Consider the following 25,683-nt stretch of genomic DNA (forward strand, 5'->3'; position numbering starts at 1 on the left):
TTTTCAGGGAAAACACAGCAGAGAACTACAGTCCATCACAAGTGGAACACAACATATGAAGTAAATTTTTATGTAACATGGAACTGTGGACAAATGAAGATGGAGCAATGTGTTGTACGTGTTGGAAACTGTCTCTAAATAGCCACAAGCTGACCCTACAGTGAGGAGAAAGAACATCCCTACCATCAACAACATACAGCTCTCTCAGCAAAGGGCTCAAGATGTTGCTGGCTGACTGCAACCCCTCCCTCCTTTCTCATGGAGGACTGGCACCACTACCCTTACAACTATAACTCTGAGCACCAGAGAAAAGAGCAAATACTACTATCAGTTTTAATGGAACTATTACTGGGAAGTAAAAATAACTTGGGACTGTGATTGCCAGTATCACCATAACTGGGCAAACTACCTTTGCTTGAGTAGATTGATTAGACAAACAGCAAGTTCCTACATCCATTTGCATGGCATGTTTTTTTAGTCCATGAACAGAACAGGGCATTCACTCTGCTCAAAACTCATTTGTAAACTGGATGCAACAGCACAATACTTAGATCTTCTGAATTATGCCAGTTTATCTCTTTATTGTAGTTATTAGCACACTTTGAATCCAAATAAAATGCAACATCCTGTAATTGAATACACTAAAAACACACCTAGCTCACAGCACCATAACTTGAGAATTTGACTTCCAGAGAGAACAGTGATTAAAAATTTAATTAATTCTTACACATCAGGTACTTCTTGCAGGGTTGAGCGACACTTAAAAAAACCCCACTGTTTTTGTTTTTTAAATCCCTCTTACCATGTGGGAGCGATACAAACAATTTACCTTTTGATGGAGTGATAGGACCATATGAGGAAAACTTGCAAACTGAAAGAGCACAAAGAAAATGAGCTGGCTGGAGAGATGCTGCCACAGAAGCTGACTGGTTCCACCATCATCAAACTTCTCTTCAGTCTCAGACCGTTCCATGGCATACACCACAAGGTCCACCAGCTGGTCCTCCAGCACAGGGCAACGTTGCTTGTGCTGTAAGGCAGAGATCAGATACAGTATTCCAAAAGCCTTGCCATTAGCTCCAGAACTTGCACAGTTGCAGTTACAGTACAGTACTTTGACAGAAGGCTGGGAAGCATGAGATGAAGTCTGAACTTAAGTTAAGGATAAGCCAGTATATTAAAGCTGCAATATGTTACAGGTCACAATGACTTTTACATTTTATCATGTATTCCATAATTCCCTACTCAGTTCCAAAATACAGCTCATCAACACAGAGATAACATCTGGGGTTTTGGGGGGTGTTTTTTTTGCCGTTTTATAGCAAATTCAGGCAGAATGTTACTTCTCTGATCTTACACTCACAGAAAAAAAAGCCCATGCTTTAAAAACATAGGTGGGGATTCTTTTATTTGGTTTGGGTTTTTTGCTGGTTTGGTTTTTTTTTTTTCATTCCTTCTTTTCTCCGTTAAGTCCATTTCAAAAGTAGGGACCACCACAGAGAAGCAGCAGAATTAACATCTGGTTAATACCCCTATAACTAGATGCTGTCGTATTGACACAGCACCACATGTTACAATATCAAAAAGATTTGAAAATTAATCAGTGGTGAGTTCTACATACTGTAAATAGAACAGAAATTACACACCAGAGTGAGGAACCCCTCAGATGTTAGACTGCCACAGTCTTCATGCTGAGCTATGCAAACCCAGACATAATTTAAAATACACACCATCTCTGATAATTTTTAATAATGATCAAGAAAGGAAATCATTAGACAGTCTGACATATTCTGTTAGTATAGATATATATAAAGTAAGTCCACTACCAGTAATTTGGAACTCACTTATAAATCTCCGGTTCAAGACTACCAAGTATAATGTCACATGTTACAAGACCTTCAGTGCAAAAACTTCTTGTTATTATCCTGCATTTGAATTGTTACACTCACATAATGTACTATAACTAAGGAAAAAAAAAAAAAACCCATGGATCATTTACCTTATTTCAGAAAGTGCTAGCACTTTGGAAATAATCTAACCTGTTTGTTTCAATGCAATCTGTACTAGGCAATGGTCACATTTATTCATTTTTTTATCTAGCCTGATGCCTGTAATATAATGCAGCCTTAAACAAAAATTTATTACTTTATGATACAAAAGAAAAGGAAGAGCTGCTCAAACACTAATCATGAAAATGCATTATCCCTTTCTAGAGGCAAAAAGGTAAAAAAGTCTTAAAAGATCACCCCAATACTCATAAAACATTTTAGGGATGCCTTAGATGAATTCTTTGACTTACTAGCCAGGCAGCCTAAGAAAAGGCTAATATAAAGATATAATAAAAGTAAAGAGAGATGCTGAAAGGAGATGCTTGTTCTACCTTCATTGATGGTAGTCTTTTGCTATGAAAAGAAAAGAGATTCTCTTCAATTTAAAACAGAATGCAAGAATTGGAAAAGTTGACAAAATACAGTGAACAGCATCCCCTGTTGCATGCTCTTTGCCAGCTCAAAACTGCAGAAAGCTACAATTCCAGCTGTGCTTTCTTGAAGCATGCTTAACACAAACCTCTAGCTAAGACAGAAAGCATGATACCTTTTCTCCCAGTACGCAATGTCATTATCACAGACCAACCACGGTACAGGTTTACAGAGAGCAGTTATTGGCACCATCACTTCAGAACACTGGGTCTTTTGTGGCTCGTTTTTCTCCCCCTCCCAAAGCAACTAATTATGAAGCAGAGCAGGGTGCAACAGACAACACTACAGACTAGTTTATAATCCAGCATGCAAAACTATTATGTACAGGGCTTGAAATTTAATAGTTCGCTAAGCACTGGGTTAATGTCCAAATGCCTAATCATGTTAGGCTATATTAATTTGGAATGAAGTTACTCGAAGAATACAACAGAAAAAATATTACTGTTAAAAAGAGAGCCAGAATTTCCAGTAGGAATTTTGCTGTTCTGAATAATTCTAAGACTGGGGAAAGTTTAAGAGGCAGGAAATTTAAAAAATTAACTCAAGCTTTTATTCTGAAAACCACACTTTCATTGCTTTAAAAACAATTTTCCATCAGAAAATTAGAAGTACATCATATTCTATCCTAATTAATTCAATTTTATGGCAACTTTTTTTCCCCTGTATTTTCAGTGAATGTATATTTTGCAAAGATTTGTATCTATAGTTTTGGAACTCTTGGAAATAAAATACTATGCTGCACAGGAATTTGCAGGATTGTTTTATTAATTGCTCATAAGTGAAAGAAAATTGCAGTATAAACTGAGATGAATAAAATTATAGGTGAGAGCTGATTACCCTCACAAATAAGCAGGAATTCATGTTTTGGCATGGCTTAAGTAAAACAAAAAGAACAACAAAAAACCCTCCAAATGCTGTTCTGGATTATGTATGAAAAAATGTATCATTCAAAATCACGATGCTTTTCCCCTAAAGTAAGCATGACTCTAATTTTTTACAATCTGGTTGTACAAACATGTTCTCCATTTTGTTCTGAACATTTAAAAATCTGAAAATACATAATTTCACTGAAAACATTATTAAACCATGAAAAAACACAGGGGGGAAATAACTGCTTCCATGACAACTTAAGACAAAAATGTCTCAAGACCAGTCCTCTAATGGTAATTCTCTTAGTGGATCAGAGCTTCAGTTGTATAGTGTCTTGTTGCTCTTATTTGGGTTTGAATTTTTAATTCCTTCTTTTTCTGAGGAATCGAGACAGGGTGGGTATCAAAGGGTGAGGCAAGGGCATGGCTAGCCCTAAACTGAAATTTCCTAAAAGGAAAATATTTCAATGAATCAGTAAGGCTGGCTGATGGCTATGATAGCTTTTGAGTATTTTAAACAAACAACATTCAGTAAATATCTGCTCTTAAGAAATGGACTCAGAAGACCAAATCACAGAGGCCAAGATCCTTACAAGAGTAACTGGTGTCTTCAAAAGTCCAATTCAAAATGCCTAAAGTAGTTAATGCGTGACAGAACTACCCCCACACTTCCATGTTCCAAAACTGTCTGCTACAAGGACACAAAACCATAAAGCTTATTGTTTATATTATATCTGATTCTATCATCTCTTCCAAGTTTGGCAGCCATTCTCAAGTTTCTCCCATTAAAAAGAGAAGTAAGTTTCAACAAGGAACATATACTTGAGTGTCCTCAATGCACACCCTTACAATCAGAAACATATTTTAAAAAATGACACCCCTTAAACTGAGTACTTTGCCATGCTATCACCAATGAAATTTGATAGTAAGATCCCAGCATCAACTGAATTTTTAATAGTAAAAGTGGAAGTCAATTTTAAAATATTGCATTATATCATTCCTTTCACTTAACAGTTCTGCTTACAATAGCTTCTCCATGCTAATTATCCTGGTTTGTAGCCAGCAGAGAACACAACTACACATTCACCTGCAGGGAGTAAGGCAAAACCAACAAGATAAGCTGCAGATCACCACTGCTGGTTTAAAAGGTGACCAGCCCAAATACACTATTTAAAGAGCAAAATCATTAATACAATAGCTGCTAATTAAACATTTTTACATTACAGAAACAAGAAACCTGAAAATTATCTGTCTCAAATATTCTCCAAAGAAGAGAAAACAAAATAACAGCTTTTGATTGATTAGACTGCAACAAGATCCTAACTGCAACTACGCAAGCAAAAATGGCATTCTATTCTTCATGCAAGTCTCAATCTGTACATAGAGAGAAAGTAAAGATATAAACCAAAACCTCCAAAGTGAGTTCATGTCCTTAAGACATTACTTTAGTTCCATTTTAAAAAACAGCTGTAAGACCCCTAAACTAAATCTTAATGTGGTATCAGTGTGGTAAGACTGTTAATCATTTTCCAAAAAAACCAAACTGTTACATGGTTAAAAAAATTATTTTAAAAGATTACTAAGAATTGAAATTGATACTCCAGTTAGCAGAAGAATATAAATTGACGTAGAATTGTTGAGTCATTTAGGTTGGTAAAGATACTTAAGATAAGATTTCAACTGCAAACCATGATAACATACAGAACAAATTACAATTTAAATCTCTATTTCCTATAGACTAATTCAAACAGATATACAAGAGTATGTATTGTTCCACACAGAAATACACAATAGCAAAAACTCAGAGTCCCCAGACATCAACATAAGAAATATTTCCAAGCCCATATTATTACATCTGGACTTAAAACCATATACTTGATAAGGGTATTGGAAAACCTCATCCCACAAGAAAACTTAGAACCCTGAAAGGAACATATGAATCTATAAATATATGAAATTTTACCTTCATTTTTCTCCCTGCAAGGTTAACAGAACAGCTGGATTTGTATATTTTTACACAACTCAGAGATGGCTTGAGTGAATGGTTTTCTAACACAGATCTGCTTAGTTAAGACTGAACCACAAAATTTCGTTGTTCATCTTCAAGAATATTTGAGAACTAGGACAAATCTGGCTGAACCATACCTAGATTGTGATGCCAAAAGATTCAAATGAAGGCTCCAATCCTGCAACTGGATCTGTGTAAATAGTTGATAGGGCATACAAGCAACTCCACATAAATAATTAATGATCATAAATAAAGAATGATCATTGCATTGAGGTGTTTCTGTATTTATTCCGAAACAAACTTGGCACTATTTGCATTTCTAAATGTCTTCTATTATAGTGACAGTTCAATTTCTGCAATTATTTCTCTAATAATAAAATACAAGGTTATCAGCCATTTTACTGAAAGCATTGGTATAGTTACACAACTTCTGAAAAGCATGCTACTATTTTTGTCAGGTGACTACATTAACAAATTGAAATATAACACAAATGCAATTTGTACCTAAAAACAAGTAAAATTTTAATGTTTTCCACAGTTTTATGCAGAGTATATTAACATTTAAATGGAACATATTTCCTTTTCTATACCACTGTACCACCCACCCCTATATCTGTATTTTCAACTCACATATTTTCAACATCTTTATACTGGTGTAACTGTAGTAGCACAGCTATAGTTCATGTTCTGTCAGCATTTCCTTTATAAGCCACATTCTTCACGTTTGTTCCTTGGCCATAAAAGTTCACACCAGGATGAAACTTTGTGTAGGAATTTTTATAGTAGCAAACAAATTTTAAAAAGTATAATTTAACACACTTTATTTCTTCAATTACTTTTAGAGGACGGTGAAGTAAGAGGTAAAACCCAGCATTTTTAACTTTTTTTTTTTTTTTTTAACATGAAAGGACAGACCATCCATAGCTAGAAGAATAGAATGGGTTCAATGTAATTTTTGTCTATATCTTGTATTTACCAGCTACAAAATGGATAGAGTGTGGTTTATCAACTCAATGCAAACACAAAGACACACAAATACTACTCATTTAAACAGTAAACCTAGCAGCTAAATTTCAAGGTTTAACATTTCAGCTGCTTTAAGTCCTAGATACAGAAGACTGTCATATACAACACAGAGTACTGTCAGCCAAGATGTAGGAATCTGTGCATTCAAAAACATTATCCCAGTTCAAAAAATGCACTGGTGTATTCCATTACATTGGGAAATGTACACAAGGTTTCAGGATCATGTAAATTTTATAGTCAAGTTACAAACCTAAAAAAAGTTTCTTAAATGGAAACACTGACACAACCTTCACTATAGTATTGCAAACAGCAACGCTATTTTATAAATCTTAAACACTGTTTTTTTAAAGCAGGTGTGGCAATTATTAATGTAATGAGGGACAAACTATAAATATAACACCCATAATTTCAAATTTCGAGCAGAAGTCCACTTGGTTGACTTGCTCAGTTGTTTATTTATTTCAACAAGCAGTCAAAATTTTAAGGAATTACTTTTTGTGTGGTATTCTGCACTATTCTTTTCTCAGCTAAATTGGAGAATATTATAATTGCTTGTTGGGAAGTTCTTTACAGAGGCTTCCTAATGATAAGAAAATTCCACTTTTAAACTTTTCTTTTTTTAAATTTATATATTTACAGCCTTATATTTTTACAATTAAGTCCAGTGGATATTTTTTCCACCAGCTTAAGGAAAGAAATGTTGAACTAAAAATCTCTCCTCATCTGAAAATTCCAGCAAAGTAAAAGTTATGACTGGTAAGGGAAATGGTAGCAGTCCATTCCAACAAAAATTTTAGTATCAAAGGACCACTGACTGTCAGCTTTATGCTACATCTCTCATATGTCTAGAGAATCGTAGTGAGAATTTGCCCTTGACTAATGGTCCTGCCAATTTCAAGCCCTGAGTGTACATGTATTCTCTACCTGGAATCAGTGGCTACAAAGCGGCCAGCGTATCGTTAGTCACAATACAACAGTAAGGTTGTGAACATACCTGAGCAATGTTCAAGGTCTAGAGCATTGGAGGATGGGCAGGACAAGACAGGACAGAACAAAAATAAAGGAAGAAAAAAAGAAAAGACAAAACAGTGACTATGAGGCCAGCCTCAAGGATCCCCAAGTCAGACTAAGCCCCCCCATTCTAACGTTTCAAAAGAAAAAACGTAACAAAACAAACCCCAGCTTTCAACTATTCTATAGCATTCCAATATAACAGAGTACAACAACCCTTTAAAAACCAACAAACAATAACCAGTCTCCTACTGTCTGTCAAAGGTGTACTTGAGGCTGGCCTTATAGGAAAAAAAAGCAATGCAAAAAAAAATCATATTTTAAATCTCTACTTTTCAATTTAACATTCGTAAAGCAATATACAAATGATAGGAATAACAGTGTCCAATTAACCTAATATGATCTCATTAAAAAAAAAAAAATCACTCTCTGGACCTAAACTGTTTTGCTTAGTTAGCTATAGCAAAGAAAAGAGAAAAAGAATAGTGCAGATTCTATGCAGAATTAAATCACGTGTTAGAGCACAGTACAGTACCTGCTTATTCAGACCTAGCATATTGCAGACCATATCCCTTGAATACGGTTGTTCCAGCACATATCTCAATAAAGCAGTCTGTGGCTCAAACAGATCCTTGAAAAAGAAACAAGCAATCACATACAAACATATATTGCCTCAAGATTATGTTTACTACTGAGCTTACACTTAACTGAGTAAACATTGTAAGAATGAACGTTTAATTTATGCAGGTATGTATTATCTGGGAAATCCTCTTGCTCTCTGATAACTAAAATAAATGAGGAGATAATCATAGCTCTTAAGAAGTGGCAGATTTTATGAGGTCCATGTAGAAGAACGTTTTTCATCCAATAAAAGGATGGTATACTTTTTGGAACAGCCTTGAACTCAAAATGCATAAAACTCTCAAAATGCATAAAAATCAGGACCGATGTGAATAAATCGGATACAAAAGAACTGCTCACTGCATCTTCCAACAGCCTGAATCACTTTAAATAAAAATGTTATCTGGAGCTGGGTTCAAAACAAGCTGATGGAGCTGATTCCTCATGCAACATAAAAGCTGAAATGTGGAACTCCTTGTCAAATGCATGTTGAGAGTACCAAAACCTTAAAGGGACTCAAGAAGAGTCTAAAAAGTATTTGGGAGATGAAGGTTTACTAAATACAAAGAAACCACATCAGTGTCAGAAAACACAAAAAATGATAATGGCTATAGATAGTGAGCATTGTCGCTAGACATGCTGTATTTATTTCCTTTCTTAGACATCTAGGGTATGAGGAATGGGATGCAGGACAACATGGATTTTTGTCCTTATCCTTTAAATTCTTCCAGTACACCACTACTTCACATTCAGAGTTTCAAGTTCAAACATTCAAACTGTTTGAATTGTAAATTATCTTTCCTGTGTGATAATGAAGAGCACAGAAAAGAAGAAATTACTTCCCCATTCTCTTCTATCTGGCCCATTTTCCAATCAATTCTCTGCTCTCACTTGCTCTCTCACATGCACACAGCCACAAAGCACACTAAACTGTCTCATGTTCTTCAGCATCCTGGACAGCAGTTATACCAAGCACGACTTTCCATGTCCTCTGTATATAGCTTGAAATCACTGAAATATAAAATGTCTACACCTTCTAAGTTATCCTAACTGGAACAGATGGATATCATGGCTGACATTTTTCCCTGCTTTAATGACATCAAAGTTTTGTTTTACTGAATGTGACAGGTTTAAGAAGTTTAATAAGGCATACCTTATCATATGGTAAGAGACCTTTCAAAGGAAAACGAAGGGTTGTGGGATCCAGCTTCCATGAGTTACACATGGCACCTGAGTTATTTACCACAGGAAGGAGACTACAGCGACCTACATGCAATGAAACATAAATTCTCAAGCAGTGAAACTGGCCCATTGCCTAATCATTTAGATGCAAAAACTGGCCTCGGCCACTTTTATATTCTCCTTAAATTCCCATTGTTTAAAGGTTTTGTACCACAGGATTGCTTCAAGTTAATTTTATTTTTTAAAATATCTAAGTAGTAAAATCCCCATTTATTCACATTGGGTACTCCAAAACTAAAAGCATTTGCAAATATCAATCTAAAAGTACCCTTACAGATGACGAGAATACTGTTACTCTGCCATTGCTTGATCTAGGGATTTGATTTTGACAGACTGACCCTTTCCACAAAAAAAAGAGCCTTATAAACTCAAGTTTATAATAAACCTTATAAATCTAGTCTTTCGATTTCCCTTCTTTGACCCTGTGGGTAAGACTGTGTTCAGTAAAGCAGTCAAATGAAACCATGTGTATTGCAATTAAAATCTGTGAAGATCCAGTCAATTCAGCCAGCAGAGCCCAGTGAGACCAAAACACATGAAGTGTGTTTGGTAGGCCAAATTTACACTTGTTAGTCAGTATGGATTCGACAACCAGCCTTTATTTTAGTTGCTTAAATGTAAGCATCTGAACTGAGCCCCAAGCAAACCTGTATATCAGCATGTAAATTTAGGTGCCTCAATTTTGTCCTCTCTCAGTTCAAATTCCATGACTTCTATTATCCAAACTGGCTATATCATTATCAGATAAATCAAGAAGCAAATAAATATTTATTTCTTCTCTTCAATCATAGCTATACAAGTCATTTACACATACAACACTTGAAAAAAATAAAATGTGATCCCTGTCAGTCATATCAATAAAAGCTATGCCACACTTTCATTACAGGAATAACTAGATGCTTCTGAAACAAAATGCTTTGGGAGCATTACAGCTGAATTTACATTTTTAATCTCTGCACTAAAGACCCTCCATCACAATAAACCTTGCCCAGAACGAATGCAGCTCTTATTAAACTACTCAAAACAAACAGAAGACATTTTTATCTTTTGAAGAAAAATGCAGCAGGCATCACATTACAGCAGTCAAATTTTGACCATCATATTTCTAACAATAAATGGAGAAGAGCATTTCTTTCATAAGTACCCATCAGAGCTAGGAAACGTTCACCCAGAAGTGTGCAACAACAGAGAAGAAGCTGAGCAGCTACAAAAGCTCTAGCGGAAACCGCAGTTGAAACACTCCAACACTAACATCTCAGTGGGTATTTATTAACTCAAAATCCTTGGGCACAGAAAACCTACAATTTTCCTACTCTACTAGTGACCCGCAGTTACAAAGCATATGACCATGTAACAACTATAACACTTCCACTACCAGCAGGTAGCAAAAAATTATTTTGATCTCAGCAACGAATTTTTGCCTTCAAAACAAAACCTGAAGGGAAGCAAGTCTGAAAACAAACTGACAAGGGCAGAGGTATTAGATGAAACATAAGATCGGAATTATTTTACTTAGATGATATAGATCCCAAAAGGTTCTAAGAAAAAAACAGCTCAAAAAATATTTTGAAGTCATTCATTAAGTCATTCTCTTACCACAAATAGAATTTATTCTTGCTGTAGGTCTGAAGGTATCCACAAAATCTGATACTAAATTACCTAGTAACTGTGTGAGAAGAGGAGAAAAAAATTAGGGCTTAAGTTCCAGACATTGATAAGGAATATTTAAGACTTAAAAATATATACATGTATGGATTTTAATAAAACATGCAGGAATCTACTAAAATAACTAGCTTCCTATTTCAGTAAGTTGGAAAAATCATCTGGACAGTAAACCACAAAACGAAAAATGTGGCCTTAGAACAGAGGTGCAGGAAGCACTCTTCCCCATTTGCACTCAATTAGGAGTTTATGTAAGAACTGTCTCCCATGAATACTACCTTATTTGAATGCATAACACTTAGATTATTCAAAATAAGCTCTGCATAACTGAGTTTAAACATAGAAAACATTAGTCAGGTATTTAAAGCGATTTTTCTTATCCTGAAGCCATAGAGAAAGCACAAAGTGGTAGGTATGCATGAGCTGCATTTCCAAACATATTCAATAAAACTAACTCAGTGCTTCAAGAGTTCTGAACATCAGACCATAGGTCAAAATTTCATCATCAGTTTCATGCAAGAACACATGGAGCTGCTGCTGCAGTCACATCAAGCCTGTATCTTCATTTATGTGACTAACACAGAGCTTACTGCTGAGCAGATTTTAAATTTTCACATACACTTTGTTTTAAAATACAGGCATTGTGTGCAACAAAATTCCAAGTTACATTATTTTACATCATATCATTACCCAGTGGGGAAGTTTTCCTTCAGGATATAGTTTTCTGATTTCTGTAACTGCAAAGTAGGCAGGCAGCAAACAAGCATTTCTTTCCAAGATGTAGGCTACCACCTATAAATAAAAAAATACGTCAGTGTAAAAGATCCTGCACAGGGTATATGAATAAATATATTCATATCTATATATGTATATGAATATACACGTGCAATCTGTCTACTAGTCTGAGACAGCCCATTGAAACAGATACAAGAATGAAAATACTTTTTCTTAAGTTGTATTCTGATAGTAATACTTCATTCTCAAACCTATTTTTAATTGTACAAGCATAAATTAGACTGTTTGAGCCTAATTAAGACCATGCCTCCATGTCTGCCCACAAAGTACTGAAAACAATTACTATTTTTATTCACTAAGAAAAAGCTATTAATTGTTATTATATCCTATACATCTTTCCTTAGTCATGTCAAGCATTGGGCCTGACTCTCTTATTAGGGATTTTAACACTTACAATATCTCACAAAAGCACTTTGTTTACTGCATAAGCTCAATTACAGTTATTAACTAGAACACAAAGAGTAAGACTTTCTTGTTGAATTACACCAACAATCAGAGTTCTCCCAACCATCAGAAACTCACTAATAACAAGAGAATGAGGCCTGTCTTCCTCTACAGTGGTATAAAATCCATATAGTTACCTCTCTTGCTGCTAAAAGCTGCTGCACAACAGCTGAGCTCACAGTGTTTGGAATTGTTAGGATCTTCTCTAGGATCACTTTCAGAAGATCACGCACACCCTGAAAGAAAGCACGTGAAATTAACATCCCTCGATATTCTTTATTTCTCTCAGAAAGATTACACCATCAATATGTTCAGACAGTATTTTGACAGAAAAATTAGTTCTTGCTGCTAAGTTCTTGCTGCACTTCTGACACTGCTAAGTGTCAGAAGACAAACCACTCCTGAGAATATGAATACTGATTACATTAAAATTTAACACTAATTACAATACATTCCTTATGGAACTTTTCCATCTTAGGATGCTCCAGAAGAAAAAGGAACTGTTGATATTTTGATGGGCATCCAGAGACATCCAACCTACAAAGTCTTTTTCAACCAGAGCACAATGTTGCTCTGGCTGCAAATAAAACAGTCTGCTCTAACATGATCAGATGCAGTGAGGTGAGTCTCTGAAAGACATTCATGGTTTCCTACTCTTTCTGTTGGAGCTGTACCACACCAAGGACTCAGCCTTCAGGAGCTTTTTTGCTGTGTAGGAACAGAGGTTAAAGCAGATGACAGAATTCCAGCCTTAATGCTTGACAGTTTTTATTTTCCAGTGCTTACCAGTTCTGTAACTGTATTAGGGTAATTTAGTTTGTAACTGAAAATAGAGGAAAGGGACTGCAACAGAGAAAAGACTATGAAGAGTTACATTGTAAATACAAAATTATCTCTTAGGGTAAAGTTCAAAAAGAATTAAAAGTGCTCACTGAATTTTATTTTCTAAGAAAAGCAGACTTTGAAAAATTGCATGTCTCTGAGATAAAACCCTAAAAACAAAGGTAACAAATACCATCTTTGCAAAGAGAAAGGAAGGAGTGGAAGATACCTTGTAGTCTACACCTCCGATAATCTTCCGAACCAATTTAAACGTTAATGCCCACAGCTGAGTCCTTTCCCACTCAAGTGTATCAGAGTTTATCAGAGATTCACAAACCATCCTAGCAGAACAAGACAATGCAAGAATGAATGGCAGATAATAAGCACATGTTTTCCAGCAGTAACTGTACAATGTCATTGCAAAAATACCTCCAATATAACACCTTCCATGTATCTAATCAATTATTCCAGTATGGCTCACCTAGGTGGCAGAAGTCCAGTTTCTACCGCCATTGCTAGGCAGTCATAAAGAAAAGAAATTCTTTTAGGACTATGCTGGCTATGAATGAATCTTACAATCCACTGGACACACTGTTCATGGGACTCCTGAAAAAACAAGAGAGGAGAAAGAATGTATTTACAGGTAGCGAAACAAATGATAAAGTTCACATAGTATCCTACTATGAAAAAATGAAACTAACACAAGGCCAGGACTATAAATCAATAGAAATGATCCAGTTGCCCAACCTGTAGTTTTTCCTACAAGTCTTTTGATCTTATTTTGAAGCTCACTTATCCAGCAAAGTTGGTCAATTGTGCAGAACGGGAAACATTTCCTAGCTTAACCACTGATTTCTATAGTCAACTTTTTACTTTTGATTTTCACAAGTAAGTTAGCACAGACTAAAGTAAAATAGAACTGTTCATCATTTTTTCCCTTTCACAATTATGATCAAATTTAGTGAAAATTAAGATGAACAGGTCATCAATTACGGAGCAGTGTCTGGAGGTATCTAGCTTTTGAAAGGTGATTTTTTTACTTAACCATCTCATTTTATTTTTTCTCTTTTACCTACTCCTTCACTTCTACCAAAAATTTTGTAACAAACTACCTTTTAGTGTTTATTTCTTTACTGTTACACTTCTATCTGTTTGTCTTTAGTTGCACTGCACACCAACCACTGCTGAACAACTATATAACCTTAAAAATCTCAAAATTATCTTTTTTTTTTCTTGCAAAGTCTTTCTATATTCTTTACTAAGCCATGTCTGAAAACAGCTTCTGAATGACTGGACACAGACCTTATAGCTTAAGTGTTTGTCTAATAGAAAAAGTATCCTTGCGTTAAAAAAGCATATAAAGTACCAAAGACATAAGCAACAAAACAAATGTTAACCTGGGAAAGACTGCTCCAGAACTGTCTAAAAGCTCCCAGGCAGCTCATCAGTTTGGTTCTCTCATCTTCAGGAGTGTCCATAAACATCCTAATGCAAATAAGAACATTAGTTATTAGCAGTATCTAATGAAACAAGTAGAAAAATGCATTTATACATAAAATCTTGCACAAATAAAGCAGTATTATAAATATTTATATTTATTTATAAATAAAGCAGTATTATACTTACCCAGGAAAAGCTTCTTCAATTACTTCTGTTTTCTGTAAGAGAAAAACCCCAAGTGAGCTACTGCTAGAAGGTTTTCTACAACTATCATGGCCCCAGGATGAAGCACGAAAGACAAAGTCACATTGCTGTGGGACTGTAGCAGGGAGCGATCGGTGTCTTCTGCTAAATCACACTATTCCAAAGATGAGATTGCTTTGTTATCATCTGGACACAGAAATGTTGCAGATCTACATTAAGGCTTTGTTTTGGGTTGGTTGTTTTTGGTTTTTTTGTCTTCTAAACACCTAGAGATTAATTCACTTCCCAAAGCTGGAGAAATTGTTTGATTGTATCATTGCAGCTCTCTTCTCATAATTCTCTAATTTAGATCTGTTGCTTTTTAAATTTGATTGAATGATGTAATAGTCTTTTACTAAGTAAATATGCATATCCAATTTATCTCCTCTAAGAACTTCCTTTATCCCCCTCCCCCCCACTGCCCCTTTTCTTTTTCAACTCCATTTTGTTCAAAGGGTTCTACACTATTATTCTGAAAGTTCAGCAAATAGGTTCTGGAAAATATTATCCTAACGCTTTTCCTACCTTTTGCAAGAATTTCATATTATGCTCAGGTGTGATCTATCACTGAACACTACGTATTTTCATTGTTATATTACAGACATAAGAACATGTAACAAAATCAACTTTCTGGTGCTCTTTTTCCATCATCTAGCCCAGAATTGCCTGTCACTGCTAATCAAGAAGCAAAGGAGAATACACCCATCTAGGAGACACCCATCTGCTCTGCATAGAAAGCAAGGTAAGGTTTGCTGCTGTCCACCAAGTTGGTAACAGCAGCAGGGAAAGCAGCAAGTTGCTATTTTATCAGTTATGGTTCCAAAAATACAGAGAAATTTTCTCAGGAACAATTTTGTTGCTGCTCCCTATCAATCTTAGGCACACAACAGTGAACAAAAACAGGTAGTGTGACAACACACGCAAATGACAATGTTAAAAATGCAAAACCAATCTAAAAGGCAGTGCCAAAATGAGGAATCAGTCATGTGGAGGCAATTAATATGCTACAAGCAACTTAACACCACACAAAGAAAAGTACATCATGCATTTTATAATGCTGATTTAAAACAGAAAGGTTGGGCTTTTTTCCCTCTACTGAAATTATTCATATGGAAATAAATTTCAATTGCTCTGAGACCTACATATTCTTTCCACTTCAGACATTTCAGCTTCTTTTTGTCTGAAATGTCAGTCAGGCTCCTGTTCAGGATCAGCTCCTGTCACCCAAGTGTTTCCAGCTGTGAACATCTCATATCTACCAAGAACCTCATTCATTTGTGCACCACACAAGTGTGATTAATGACCCATTGACCTGCCTTCACAAAGGGAAAGTCCTATTTAACTAATTTAATATCTTTCTATCTTTACTATCATAAGGTTGCCCACTTAGAGAAGACAAAGAGAAGCCACTGGAAGTACTTTTTCTGGATAATGCTTTTAATATTACCCCTCACAGCATCCTTCTGGACAAACTGTTGAACTGTGGAATAAGCAGGTTCACAGGTGTGCTGGGTAAAGAACTGGCTGGAGACCAGATCTCCAAGAGGTGCAGTCAGTGGGGCTGCATCTGGCTGGTGATGGGTCACCAGTGGTGTTCCTCTGGGCTCAGTTCTAGAGTTTGGTATATTTATATTTATATTATGGTGCAGGAGCTGAATGCACCATTAGCAAATCTGCTGATGATACTAAACTGACATGTGCTGTTGACTCTCTTGAGGGATGACAGGCCTTACAAAAGGATGTGGACAGACTGGAGCACTGAGCAATCAATGAGCGGCACAAAATTTAGCAAATGCCAGATTCTGTAGCTGGGACAGAGTAATTCTGGGCACAAGTATAAACGGGGAGAGGAGTGGCTGGAGATCAGCCCTGCAGAAATGGATCTGGGAGCGCTGGTCAGCAGCAGCTCAGTGTGAGCCAGCAGAGAGAGCCCGGGCAGCCAGAAGGGCAAACCCCGTCCTGGGGCGCACCAAACCCTGTGTTCAACCAGATGAAAGAGGTGATCATCCTGCTGCACTCAGCTTTGGTATCGAGTACTGTGAGCAATTTCGGGGCATTGAATGCATCCACGGATAGGCAGCAAAGCTGGTAAAGTGTTAGAAGGAATGTCCTATGGAAAACGGAGAAGGCCTTTAGGCTAACTATGCTTCGCCGTGCAAGCAGCATTGTGCGTATTTCCACAATCTGAGCATGCCATTATGCTGGCTCACCTACTCGGGACATCCATCTTCTCCTAGCCTCCTTCAAAACTCCTCAAATTGCTTATGTTACAGCAAACTCCGCGCTCTGTAATTCGGAATTGGCTAAGCAAGCCGTTTCACGCCCAATCCTAAATCCTACCCTGTCCCAGCTTTCCTATGAAGCCCAGCGGGGGCAGATGGCAGCCCTGAGGAATCACCTTCCCGCACGGCTCCCGGGAACAGCGCCAAACAGGCCGGGGACGGCGGCGGGGCTCCAGGGCACCGACTGCGCCATGGAAACCAAAAGCCCCTCTCCCACCTGCTTTTCATCTCCCGCAGAATGCCCACCCTCCCCACTGCCCCCACCCGCGGAGGGAGCACGGCGGGCCGCACGGACGCGGACGCGCGGCGGGCCTGTGCACAGCGCTGCCCCGGCAAAGGCGGGCTCCGGGCACGGACTCACCACCACCTCCTCGAAGATGCTCTGCAGCTGCGTCTCCATGGGCACCATGGGGATCGCCATGGGGCCGGGCCGGGCCCCGCCGGGCCCTTTGTCAGGCGCCCACCCCGCCTTCCCCGCCGCGCCGGAAGCTGCGGCCCGGATGCCGCTCCCCGGGAAGCGCCGCCTCGGCACGGCCGTTCCCGCAGCCGGAGTGACTTGGTTTTTTTCTTCTCACGATAATGTTCGCTTCGGCTTCTTTTGGTTTTGAATAATCTTTTCTTTCAGTAATCTTTTTTTAGCATATTTTGGCGAAATCCTGGTTCTGGATCTTACAGCAAGGACCCCTTAGGTTGTTATGAGATCCCTATCTGCAGGACAGATCCCCAGCCACTACTCTCCCCGTTTCTGCTTGTGCCCAGTTTGGTGAAATTACTGCGGAGTTATTCATTCAGAGTAAATTATAGAACGATCTGAAAACGCCTTTATCGAAAGACATCCAGGAATAAAGAATCACAGAATTGCAGAATGGATTGGGAAGGGACCACAGTGCATTATCTGCTCCAGCCTCCCTGCTCAAGCAGGGTCATCCCAGGGCACATGGCACAGGATTGTGTCCAGGCAGTTCTTGAGTATCTCCAGTGAGAGAGACTCCACAACCTCTCTGGACAATGTATTCTGTTGCTTGGTCACCTGCACGGTAAAGAAGTTCATTCTTATGTTCTGCTGGGGCTCCCTGTGCATCAGTTTCTGCCTGTTGCCTCTTGTCCTGTTGTGCCTGGCACCACTGAGAAGAGCCTGACTCCATCTTCTTGGCACCCTCCCTTCAGATGCTGACAGACATTGATGAGTCCCTTCTCAGTTGTCTCTTCTTGAAGCTGAAAATGTTCCCTCAGCCTTTCCTCATAAGGTGCTCCAGTCCCCCAGTCGTCCTCTTAGGCCTCCACTGCACCCACTCTAGGAGCTCCATGTTGCTCTTGCCAGAACTTCACACAGTAAAATGCAATAGTATTACATTTTAAAATGAATACAACAATATTACATTAGAGTCACGGAATCATTAAGGTGGGAAAAAACCTCTAAGAACAAGGAGTCCAACTGCCAAGCCCATCACCAAACCACGTCCCCAAGGGCTACATCTACACATTTTTTAAACAGTTCCAGGGATGGTGATTCCACCACTTCCCTGAGCAGTCTGTTTCAATGCCTAAATCACCCTTTCACTGAAGATTTTTTTCCCAATATCCAGTCTAAACCTCCTCTGGTGCTACCTGAGGCCATTTCCTTTTGTCCTATAACTTGCTACCTGGGAGATGTGTCTGACCTCCACCTGTCCACAACCTCCTATCTGGTAGAGAGCATTATACATATACATATATATATATATTTACGGAGGTTTTTATACTAAAAAGAGATGTAAAATGCTGAATCAAGACAGTTCTAAAATTTTGTGTGTGTTAGATGCTAACACCGACTTTTCTGACCTATCTGTGGATGTTTGGCTGCAAACATCCAGCCAGTGCTGGTGAACAGATACAAACTTATGTCTTCAATAGAAAAAAAAAAAAGCTGATCACCTCCTATCAAGCTGATAACTAGAGGCCTCAGAGCAGTGCAAAATTTACATTTCCAGGCTTGGAGTTCAGTGGAAAATAACGGAGTGAACTCAGGGGGGAAATGCTTACGTGGAATTGGATAGAAAATTACTTGTTTTGAATGTAAACAGCTTTTGTGTAAATAGGCCTGGAAGAATACATAACATAAACAGTGAGAAATGTTATAAGTAAATTCAAGAAGCATCGCAGAAGACAGTGATACATGGGGCATCAGTGCTTGCACAGCTAGCAGAGATGTGTGTTGTAGCCAACAGGCACAGGATGCTTTGAAGTCAGTGCTTTCCTATCAGCAATGGGAAATACTTGGTTAGGAAACAAATAATGCTTACATGCATGCTATTTACCTATATATACATGTAACAGATGATCATTGAAAACAGAGGGCATGCAATTGTAGGTCTGCTTGTGCTTGCTTGTCTTGCTCTTAGAATTGGGTTACCCTTAGTCTTAACATGAAGTTATTTATTCTGTTAGAAATGTTCTTTATACTTTTCATTGGATGGTTATTTAGAGTGTTGCATAACAATCTCATATCTCACACCAACACTGTGTCAGTACTTGTCCATCCTAGACAAACCACCTCATATTTTATTAAAATGACAGTGCAGGGGCAAGTGTCTACTCAAATTCTCTGCCAAGCTCTTAATCCATTCCCATAGTGTCTACTCAAATTATCCACCAAGCTTCTAATCCATTCCCACAGTGTCCATAAGAGGACTGGAAATGGAGCCCAAAATAAGTTGTTTTACTCATCATAATGTATTATTATTATTATTTTGAGTACCAGTCCACTATTCTTACTTTTTTTTTTTTTTTGCCTTACTGCTCTGTCACACTCCTGGGCTATTCTTATCCAACCCTGATACATAGCAACATACAGTCTGTTCACTACTTTGTGCCTAATAGAACTTTACCTTGATTTAAAGTTATTAGCCAAATTCTAAACAGAATTTAGCATGCAAGCCTAAATCTTGCTGGTCATATTTAGTAGACAGACTTGGTCTAATCCTAGTTAGGGTCGTGGTTCACGACTTGTCCCAAATGCTATACAAAATCTTGAATTTTAAAACTGAACCACTCAACCATGTAATAGCCTTGAACCTCAAAGAGGTTCAAATGGTGATTTCTGTCCTGAATTAACACCTTGTCTAACCAGATCTCATTTTATCAAAACTGAACTCCCTATGATCCTATCTTTGTGTGGAAGAGTGGTAGAAAGAAGGCTCTTGGTCAGGCACAAGAAGTATGAGATATTATGTCGATGATTATGATTAGATTTATTGCTAATGCAGTACCTAAATATGCCAAAGCGGTATACAATATAAGCATGTTATAATATATAAACATATTATAGCCAGCTTGTGTTATAAACCAGCTAGAAATGTAGAAGTTTATTGTCTCTGACCTTACAGAATGCACAGTGGCTGTGGGAAATGGATCTGTAGAGGATTCTCAAGCCTGACAGAGGGCTCACATAATGTGCAAATGCAAACCTTGAGATAAGAAAAGCTGACTTAGAAATGCCATGGAATAGCATTGGAATAGGATGGACATTGTTGAGAGAGAAATGGAACTAGAAACAAGTTTCAAATGATGGCCTTGCAAATAAGACTAGATACTTTGGAAAAATAGAACTATGAAAGGTGCATTGTAGTAGGACTCACGAGGGGTGATTTTAGATGATTGGTGTTAAGACATTAACAGCATTGTGTGGCAAAAGCTCATAGGCCAAGAAACGCTTATAATGTATTGTAATTAGGAAATAGTTGGCTTCTGATTGTGATGGCATGAATTGTAACATCTGTGTTGTCTCACCCTTCACATGAAACTGAAAATGGAATAAAAGTTTTTAAAATGCCTCTCAGTTGCCCCATCTCTAGGTCAGAAAAGAGGGTGATCCAACAAAATCATCAAAGCACCTATGGAGCTGCTTTAGGATTTTCTCTCTTTACATGACTAGATTTTGGTGCTTTTACTCACCTGCCCAAAAGTCAGTGTTCCTTATCTTTGGGCTCGTTGTACCCTGCAGGCATCCCTTCCAGGACAGGGGGATCTGCCTGGAAGCTGCCTACAGCCTGGGAGACCAGTTGGCCCAGTCTCCAGCTGTATTTTAAACACTTTTGCAGACTGATATGTGGCAAAATCAGTGGAAATCATTACAGCTTCCTATCTCTGAAATGCATCATTTTTTGGGAACCATCCAGAGAGTTCCTCATGGAATACTCACTGGGTGTTCTTATCTTAGCACCGTTCTCACATGGTATTCTTATTTGAGAACAAATCGTATTTCCCATAAGAAACAATTGTAAAGGAGAGGGGTGTGTTTTTGGGAAAACACACACCTGACTAACTTATCTCAGTCACACCTTGCCAGAGAATCTTGTTGTTGGGATGGAGCTGGGAGCAGCAAGTCAGACCTATGCAGAGGTCATTCTCCTTTGCCTAAGGGAGCCAAGTATCCAGGAGGAGAAACAGTACTGCTATTTACGCTGGAGTGACTGCACCCGGGTGTGTCTGCCAAGGCATGAACCACTACGAGATTCTGTACTTTGTAACAGAGCCACACACCTCACCAAAAAAGGCAGAAAAGCAGCATTTGAGTGAGGATGAAATAACCCTCCTCACATAGATACAGAAAAAGCAATGCACTTTTAAAAATTATTGTAAATATCATATTACTCTAGCAAAAACACTTTCATCAAAATTACCATTTTAATGTTTGTGGGTGACAAGAAACATTTATGAGAAAACTGGTTAAACTTTGAGATGTTTTTTTCCTGAGTATGTGCCATTCATTTTAGAAGATAGATAACAAATGGGTACAAGAGTATCTTAGAATTGATGGTCTGTAGGGTCTGTCTAGTTTTTCATGGCCTTAGAGGACTTGTGGTTTCTTAGTAGTGAAAATTGGGAGTGTCTACAACACGGTGCTATTCAGAAACTACTCTCCCCATTTTCCTGACATGCTTGTTAACGTGTATATGGCAGAGATGTCTTGCCTGTGTTCTTTGAAAACATCTTTTTCCTGAAAGCGTCAGATGAACTGAGGACTGCAGTGTAACTGTGGGGGAATGGGTTTTTTTGTACCCTCACCCTGCGTTTGCATAGTGTCAGTCTGTACCCAGAACGGCCACTCAAAATTATGATATAGTAATTGAGAGCAGAAAGGATAATTATTTCCTTCTTCCTTTTTTTTTTTAATTTTGGTCATGTATTCATAATATCGATTTTTTAAATATGAATTTTCTTTAGGCAGGGATGAAAATAAGTATCTAACATATGAGGCCCTTGATCTTGCAAAAGAAAAGTTTGGGTTCTTGGTCAATATTTATTAAGTTTTATAATCGAATTGTATTGGTGAGAAATGTTCTAGAATGTCATAATTCATCATGCAGACAGTAAAGTATGTCAAGTTAGAGCAATGATTAAAAGTAGCAAAATCAAGTGTATGAGATCACATCCTGTTAATTTTAGCTATTGCCAAGCAGTGCTTAAACAGATTAAGAACCTTCTCTCTGAGTAGCGTGGGGTGCACAAGAGGCTGGGAGGGGGCACAGCTGGGACATCAGACCCCAGCTGACTGTGAAAAACAAGGTTCACTTTCTTGGTAAATTTTAAGAAATAGGTTTAATAAAGACATAAGACAATTCAGAGACAGAAATCAAGCAAAGGATTTAGGGCCAGGTGACTTGGCATTTAGCCAAGAGCACACCTGCTCCTTCAGAGAGATTTTTTAAATACCTTTTCTATTGCATCACTCTGTTACATATTCATAAATCATCATGCATATTCAAACTTTTCCCAAACTAGTTTTTATATTCCAGGAACTGTTTAGCATGGCCCCTCCTTGGGTCTGCCTTTTAGAGTATGCATGTTTCTTGGCTGTGTCTTCTTTATCACCTCCAGCTTGGGCTTTTGTCCCTACTTTCCACAGATAGTCAATGTTGATAGTTGGCTTGTCAGTAGCAGGGTCCTCATCATATGTTCGCTGGATATCATCCCAACCAAACAGGCAGTCCAGTAACAAGCATAACTACATATCAGCTATCCCATTACCATGTCTAAGTTTTGCTAATAGCAGAAATATAAACTATATTCTTACAGCAAAATTATTATACATATAACATTCACCTGAATATTTGAGAAAAGCCAATCATATAATATGTACTTAAACATGACCAAATGGATACCCCACACCATATGATGCTGTGCTCAGCAATAAAACTTTGGGGGAGGAAAAAGGAAGGCATAGGGAATGGTCAGAGTGATGGTGTTTGCCTTCCCCAATAATCATGACATGTGGTGGAACCCTGCCTTCCTGGAAGTGCCTGAACACGTGCGTCCTGATGTGAGGTATCTATTAAGTGATTTTGCTTTGCTTGTGTGAGTGGCTTTGCTTTACCTACTAAACTGTCTTTATCTCAACTGACAAGTTTTCTCATTTTTACCCTTCCTGTTCTTTCCTGCTTCCCATAGCAGGGGACAGCATGAGTGGCTGTGTTGGGCTAAGCTGCCTGCCTCATATTAACCCACAAGTGTGTGTTTTGGCACCCAGTGTGGGCCAGAGGGGTTGAAGTTAATGACAGATTTGATAGGAATGCACTCCACTGGATTTACAGCTGTTACAGCAATTTGAGCTATTAATTGGCATGCTGCTGTTCTCACTGGAGGACCTGCTTGCTTTGCTCTGTATTAGAATGGAGGGGTTGTTCATGGTTGCCATAGGTTGTTGTGCTTATCATCCCACTTTCCTGTTCCTGGGAACATTTTGATAACAGCACCAGCTGCGTGCCCAGGCTGACAGATGGCCTGGTCATTGCTGCTGTTCCTCTACTGCTCTAGGCATGTTGTAACTATAGTTTGAACTCAGGCTGAAGGGGCTGTGAGCTCTGAATAACACTAGGCTGGAGCAGGTAGACCCTAAAGTATTTGTGGATATGTCCATAGTGGAGGAGTTACACTCCTGGATAATAGAATCACAGAATCATTTACTTTGGAAAAGACTGCTTAAGTCCACCACTAAATCATGTCGCTAAGCACCACATCTAAATGTATTTTAAATACCTGCAAGGATGGTGACTCAGCCATGCCCCAATGCTTGGCAATACTTTTGAGGAAGAAAATTTTCCTAAGAGCAACTTGAGGCCTTTTCCTCTTGTTCTGTTACTGGAAGAGGCCCACCTGGCTACAATCTCTTTTCAGTAGCTGCAGAGGATGATAAAGTTCCTTCCTAAGCCTCCTTTTCTCCAGATTAAACACTCCCAGCTCCCTCAGCCATTTCTCATAAGACTTGTGCTCCAGACCCTTCCCCAGCTCCGTTGCCATTCTCTGGATATGCTGCAGCACTTCGATGTCTTTCTTGTAGTGAGGGCCCCCAAACTGGACATGCCACTCAAGGTGCAGCCTCACCAGTGCTGAGCACAGGGGGACAATCTCTGCCCTGCTGCTGCTGGCCATACCATTGCTGATCCAGGCCAGGATGCCACTGGCCTTCTTGGCCACCTGGGCACAGCTGGCTCATGTCCTGCTGCTGTTGACCAGCACCCTAAGGTCCTCTTCTGAGAGCAGCTTTCCAACCTAGGGAAAGCCTCCAGCCTGGGAGTCTATACCAGCATGGTCAGAGGAGGAATTAATTAAGGAACCATATGGCCTTCTTCAAGGGGACCAGGTGTGAGAATTGAAATGGATACAATTTAAGTGTTGTTACTCATTGCTTGAGTTGTGTGTTACTATGTAGGAAGTACTATAGCAAAAGCCACCTGAACAGAGGGCAAGCCTCAGAGGAATCCCTTCTTGTTTAACCCAACCTGAGTAGGTTTTGGCAACCAGTAGCTCCACACAACACACCTCCTGTCCTGAGCAATCACCACAAGGGATGGAACCTCGGTCATGGAAGAAGGGAACTCAATGGACATTTTATGGACATTTTACAGGGGCATCCCATAGAGTAAGGGGGTGATATCTGTCTGTAAATTAAAGGATGATGATGCGTGTGTGTGTGTGTGTATGATTAATGGGGATGTACTAGATAATGTGGGACTTGAGCACAACACAAATTGTATAGAATAAGGAGATTGTACTAACTGGGGTTGCAGTGGAGTTAAATTTCTTCATATCAGCTTGTATATTATAATGGTTTGTATTTTTTAAAATATAATTATAAATATTTTAAATTTAATTATTATAAGTTGCATCTCATGTGACACTCAAATTTAGAATCAGATCAACCTCTGAATACTTACACATTCATAGTCCCAGTAGGCTATGAAGGTAATTTTCTTAACAGCTAATCCTTCCAGTAGCCACCAAGTTGAAACATAGATTTTAAACTGTACTTAAAACCTTTTTAATTGAATTTGATTTGGCTGTATGCAATTTTTTTTTTAGTTGGCAGTTTTAACTACTGAAAAAAAAAAAGTATAAGAAGGGGAAAAAAGTTGAGACAAAGATGGATTGAAACTCTCAGTGAGGAATGCTCTAATGCTAAATAAGGAAATGGATCTGAAAACATAGGCATGGCACAACAGAAGTAAGAAATCGTCTCCTTTCATATTGGTTTCGTATAATTTAACACTTTCTTTGAGGATAAATTCTCTGGATGACAAGCTTTTAAACAAATAGTTGAGTACTTGAGTATTTTTTGCATTTTATTGTTTAACAGCATTTTAATTCTAATCTCCACTTAAGTGTTTGCCTAATGCCTTTCTTATCTTGAACGGTCAGGTTCCCTGAACCTGATAATGTTTTTCAGTCTTTGACCTTTCAGAGTAGTTTTCCTGCTTGCT

At 38.3% G+C, this 25,683-nt stretch overlaps 1 protein-coding gene across 2 annotated transcripts in view; it reads right to left on the reverse strand.

Annotated features, from left to right (window-relative positions):
* MED23 (mediator complex subunit 23) overlaps positions 1 to 17,420 on the reverse strand; it is a 37,606-nt gene extending 20,186 nt beyond the window's left edge. The window contains exons 1-12 of one of the 2 annotated variants that reach the window (XM_066315397.1): positions 17,307 to 17,420; positions 14,607 to 14,638; positions 14,378 to 14,465; positions 13,462 to 13,586; positions 13,210 to 13,321; positions 12,296 to 12,394; positions 11,610 to 11,711; positions 10,854 to 10,923; positions 9,169 to 9,281; positions 7,930 to 8,025; positions 7,378 to 7,395; positions 830 to 1,030 (exon numbers count right to left, since the gene is read on the reverse strand). In XM_066315397.1, coding sequence (XP_066171494.1) covers positions 830 to 1,030; positions 7,378 to 7,395; positions 7,930 to 8,025; positions 9,169 to 9,281; positions 10,854 to 10,923; positions 11,610 to 11,711; positions 12,296 to 12,394; positions 13,210 to 13,321; positions 13,462 to 13,586; positions 14,378 to 14,465; positions 14,607 to 14,638; positions 17,307 to 17,366 — 1,116 coding nt within the window. In that variant the 5' untranslated portion in view covers positions 17,367 to 17,420. The remainder of the gene's footprint in view (positions 1 to 829; positions 1,031 to 7,377; positions 7,396 to 7,929; positions 8,026 to 9,168; positions 9,282 to 10,853; positions 10,924 to 11,609; positions 11,712 to 12,295; positions 12,395 to 13,209; positions 13,322 to 13,461; positions 13,587 to 14,377; positions 14,466 to 14,606; positions 14,639 to 17,306) is intronic. The other variant, XM_066315398.1, reaches the window with a different exon arrangement.
* Between the last annotated feature and the right edge of the window lie 8,263 nt (positions 17,421 to 25,683).

The sequence above is a fragment of the Sylvia atricapilla genome, chromosome 3 (genome assembly GCF_009819655.1).
Source record: "Sylvia atricapilla isolate bSylAtr1 chromosome 3, bSylAtr1.pri, whole genome shotgun sequence".
Classification (NCBI taxonomy): Eukaryota; Metazoa; Chordata; class Aves; order Passeriformes; family Sylviidae; genus Sylvia; species Sylvia atricapilla.